The sequence below is a fragment of the Montipora foliosa genome, chromosome 3 (genome assembly GCF_036669935.1).
Source record: "Montipora foliosa isolate CH-2021 chromosome 3, ASM3666993v2, whole genome shotgun sequence".
NCBI classification, from domain to species: Eukaryota; Metazoa; Cnidaria; class Anthozoa; order Scleractinia; family Acroporidae; genus Montipora; species Montipora foliosa.
The window spans coordinates 53,038,893-53,043,892 of NC_090871.1; the positions used below are offsets into that span (position 1 = coordinate 53,038,893).

Here is a 5,000-nt window from a genome sequence, read left to right on the forward strand (position 1 = left end):
TGAAAACACTTCATTGATGTATAGATTGATATATGGTATATAATGATATCTATATATGTAAAGCCAATACTCTGACAACTCTGGACATGATCAGTTGATAAAAGAGGCGTTGAATATCATTTCAAGTAGCTTCGATATAGAATGCTGCACCATTTTTAGAATTAGAATTGGGACATATAATAGATCGTGGACTAATGAACGTTAAATTTGATTTAACTAGCTATAGACTCTGTATGTTTCGCCATCTCTTGTAGTTTACGTCGTTTGTGGAAGAAGGTGTAGCACAAGACTAAAAGAGGTAATTGTCGTTAAGGAAAGGCAGTCTTATACGCAATACCTTGTAAACTGGTAAATACCTTTCTGTTTGATTTTTATTATTGCTGTAATCAATTGCCATGTACCTGACTGAGGCAGCCTATAAGCAGAGATAACAAACAGAAAGAAACGCTTAATTAGCAGTTCGTTCCTCTAAATTAACCCGCGTTCCCCGTTTCCTAAAGTATAGTTTTGTTAAACAAGATGGAACAGATCGAATTGCCTTTGTTCGATTATTGCGAAGTGGCGTTTCCTTTCGAGCTTGAACTTCTCTTTAGAGAGAGAATATTTAGTTTTGAAGGTATGATAATTCGACCTTTATCAACTTGGTTTTATCAACGGAGTTGATAATGTAAATTGGCCTCCGTACAAAGATTCTAAAAACTGACGTTTCGAGCGTTAGCCCTTCGTCAGAGCGAATCGAGGAATTATGCGTTGTGTGTAGTTTTTATAGTGGAGTAGGAGCTACGCTATTGGTGGTAACATGGCAACGTGAAAAATAAGAATATATTAGTTGAATGAAAAGCGTTCGTTAGTACTGTGGGGATTAAGGGTGCAGATTTGGAAGATGAATTCTTGTTCCAGATCCTTGCGGCTTTCCGTCGTACCTTGATGTAGGGAAAGGCCGCAGACAGCCATGTGTTTTTTGGAGTGTTTAGGGAGATTAAGATGACGAGCGACTGGCTTTGATGCAACCTTGTCATTCTTCTCAACATCGCGAAGGTGTTCGCGGAATCGGTCTCGCCAATGTATAATTTATTGCATAACGTACAGGTTATGCAATAAATGATATTTGCGGAGGTCCATGTGAAACGATCGGTGATATTAACAGATCGCTTAGATCCCGATATTTTGCTAGTGTTAAGAGTGAAAGGACAAGTCTTGCATCGTGAGCGCGCGCATTTGAAAGTGCCGGGTTCCTCGTTAGTTTTGAGCACGCTTCTAACTAAAAAGTTGCCTACGTTTTTGTCGCGTTTGAATGAAATAAGCGGAGGTTGCAAAAAGATTCTACCAGTCTCGGGATCATTTTGGAGTAATTTAAAGTTATTAAGAATGATACTTTTGACTGCGTGATTATGAGGATGGAAAGTGAGGGTGAATGGAATTCTGTCAGTCTTATCTTTTTGTGACGTTTGTAGTGCTGACTGCCGATCAAATTGTTGGGCGCGATGATGGCCCGCTCAGATCACAGAGGCAGGATAGCCACGTTTTTCGAAAAATTGGCACATCTCCTCTGAGTTGCTGAAAAAATCGGAGTCATCACTACATGGCCGTCGAAGTCTAATTATAAGAAATTGAGAATGAGGGATGGAGTTCTTGACATGTGATGGATGTGATGATGAATACAACAAATAACTGTGAGAATCTGTAGGTTTAATTTGTAGTGCACACTGGTAAATAGCACGTTGCCACTAATAGAAACTTTGATATCTAGGAAAGCCAGTGAAGTTTCCGAAATTTCCCAGATATATTTAAGAGCCGGATGAAAAGAAATGCCGGAGGTTATAAATTGATCGACTTCTTCTCTGCTGATATTAGTTGCAATGTTCGGTAATTCTTGATTGACTATAATACTCTGAATGGTGTCTTTGAGAATATTTTGATTTAATTTGTGGCGGTGAGATCTTTCTGGACTTTGGCATAAAACGAGGTGTCAGAAAGTCGCCGCAAAGCTTCTTTTTGGTAAACGTCGGACCGCCAAACAACTACCGCGCCGCCTTTGTCGGCCAATTTGACAACAATGTCATTGCGTTTACTAAGATTTTTAAGCGCCGCCCAGTCTTCCGAGAAAAGGTTGGAAACTATAGTGTTACGAGTTGTGCTACACCTTCTTCCACAAACGAGGTAAACTACAAGAGATGGCGAAACGTACAGAGTCCAGTTAAATCAAATTTAATGTTCATTAGTCCACGATCTATTATATGTCCCAATTTTAATTCTAAAAATGGTTCAGCATGCTATATCAAAGCCACTTGAAATGATATCCAATGCCTCTTTTATCATCTGGTCTTGTCCAGAGTTGTCAGAGTATTGGCTTTACATATATAGATATCATTATATACCATATATCAATCTATACATCAATGAAGTGTTTTCATAAAAGAAAATCATACGCAAATCTGTTAACTTGACATGAATTAATGTCCTATTTTTTCACAAGAAGATCATCATAATCAAAGCTGTTGTAGTTTGAAAATTATTACTGCCTGTGTTTATGCGTTCGTCACTCGTGCAGCGAAGAGTATTGTCTTCAGACAATATATGGAGCTTTAGCAATGACGACGCTAACGATTAGGAAAAAGCCACTTGAAAATAATCATTTGCTCATTTGTGACTACATGTATTTTGCTTTTTATGTACCAGTGTGCACTACAAACCTGCAGATTCTCACATTTATTTTTTGTATTCATCGTCACATCCATCACATGTCAAGAACTCCATCCCTTATTCTCAATTTCTTAGACCTCGAGGTCTTTATGTAGTGATGACTCTGATTTTTCCAGCAAATCAGAGGAGATGTGCCACTTCTTCGAACAACGTGGCTATCCTGTCTCTGTGGTCAAAGCGGGCCATCATCGCGCCCAACAGTTTGATCGACAGTCAGCACTACAAACGTCACAAAAAGAGAATGAGAGAATTCCATTCAGCCTCACTTTCCATCCTCATAATCACGCAGTCAAAAGTATCATTCTTAAGAACTTTAAATTACTCCAAAATGATCCCGAGACTGGTAGAATCTTTTCGCAACCTCCACTCATTTCATTCAAACGCGACCAAAACGTAAGCAACTTTTTATTTTAGCACTAGCAAAATATCGGGATCTAAGCGATCCGTTAAGATCACCGATCGTTTCACATGGACCCCACAGTAATAACGAACGCTTTTCATTTAACTAATATATTCTTATTTTTCACGTTGCCATGTTACCACCAATAGCCTAGCTCCTACTCCACTATAAAAACTACACACAACGCATAATTCCTCGATTCGCTCTGACGAAGGGCTAACGCTCGAAACGTCAGCTTTTAGAATCTCTGTACGGTGGTCAATTTACATTATCAACTCCAAATTTTTGTATAATACTTCCCCACCGACCCAGCACCACAGTTTCTTTAGAAACTACTCCGTTTATCAACTTGCTTAGCTTGATGAAAGCTAGCTTTCCTTTTTCTGTTCTCCATGTTACTTTAGAAACTACCAAAGTTGGACTCGCATCCTTATCTTTTTAATGAAAGTATCAAGTTACGTGTAAATGTTAACTGATATATCCCGTGCTAGCTGCTTTAGAGGTCCATCATTCTTTAAGCAATTACGCCAACGAAAGCGAGAATGTCAAATGAAAATGTAACTTTGTTTTTCCACAATCATTTCTCGGTTATTCCAGGTCGAAATGTACAAAAAAGATAGAAAAAGAAATGAAAAAAAGCACGTGCAAAGCTTGCAAGACGATTGTTTTTCCGTAGTCAAATATGCAAATTTGTGATTTTGACGCCGTCGTTGTGGTGATTGCTTAAGTTCTAAAAGCGTCACGAATGACTAATGAATCAGAGAAGTGCAAACTGAAGAAAACTTCATATCATTTAAACTTGAATTTTAGCTGAATTTTTGCCGTTAAATCAAGAATGGACTTCAACAAGTGGAACCCCTTCTGGGCGACTTGCTTTGCCGTAATGAGTTTTCTTATCATCGTTGGAAATTCTCTTACCATTGCAACACTTCTGAAAAAACAGTTTCGCAAGGGTCCTCATTTCCTGTTGATCAGTTTGGCCGTTGCTGATCTGTTTGTTGGATGCGTGATACCACTGTATATGGCCAGAACAATCATCAACCGAAAGAAGCTCTCATTCGCTTTGTACTTATCCGTATTCGCTAATGTCTCTGCCATCTTTCATTTACTTGTGATTTCTCTTGAAAGGCTCCACGCAATTCTTCGGCCATTTCGTCATCGACAGCTTAGTTTGAAAGCCTACTGGGTTGCCATAGCAACACCTTGGATCCTTTCCTTGTCATTGGCAATTTCAACCTTTATGCTGAGAAGGTTTCTGAAGAGGTCGGATGGAGCATACTTCCTCATAGCTTTTCTAACAACTCCATTGCTCGTAACATGTTGCTCCTACTTTGCAATCTGGAAAAGGAGGAGGGAAAGTCGCGATAAGGTGCGCAGTTTTCGACAAAGCCAGGAAGCAAGATTCTCGAGAACCATTTTCCTTCTAGTAGCAGCATCTTTCATAACTTGCATGCCTTTTCAGATGTGTAACATTGTCATAGGTTTATCGCCCACTACGTCCATTCCTTTATCGGCCATTTTTGTTACAAACCTCCTTCAATTCAGTAACTCGTTTGTGAACTTTGTTATCTACTTTCTTAGGTTTCCTAGCTACCGAAAAGCTTTGTTTTCCAGTGTGTTCTGTAAAGCGCCGAAACACAAAACTGTAACAACCCCTTTTCCCTCATACGAGCAAACGCGCTCCTCTCGGGCGCTTGAAACTTCATTTTAGCATGTTTTAATTGTTATGCTACGAGTCAACAAAGTTGTCTTCATCTTTCCGAAGAATAATCTGACGGTGATGAGGGCCGACAGCAAAAGTTAAAACCACAGTTATGTAAAAAATTCTATATTCTTGCCCTTGACGTGCAAGGGAGTTCAAGCTAGGACGACGTCACAAATTGTAAAAATGTATGTC

General features: G+C 39.2%; 1 protein-coding gene across 1 annotated transcript in view; it reads left to right on the top strand.

Moving 5' to 3' along the window:
• Positions 1-223: 223 nt before the first annotated feature.
• Positions 224-5,000, top strand: part of LOC137995010 (trace amine-associated receptor 1-like) — a 4,835-nt gene continuing 58 nt past the window's right edge. Inside the window, exons 1-2 of the mRNA XM_068840585.1 lie at positions 224-298; positions 3,914-5,000. The exon at positions 3,914-5,000 is cut by the window's right edge and continues 58 nt beyond it. Coding sequence (XP_068696686.1) covers positions 3,939-4,814 — 876 coding nt within the window. The 5' untranslated portion in view covers positions 224-298; positions 3,914-3,938 and the 3' untranslated portion in view covers positions 4,815-5,000. The remainder of the gene's footprint in view (positions 299-3,913) is intronic.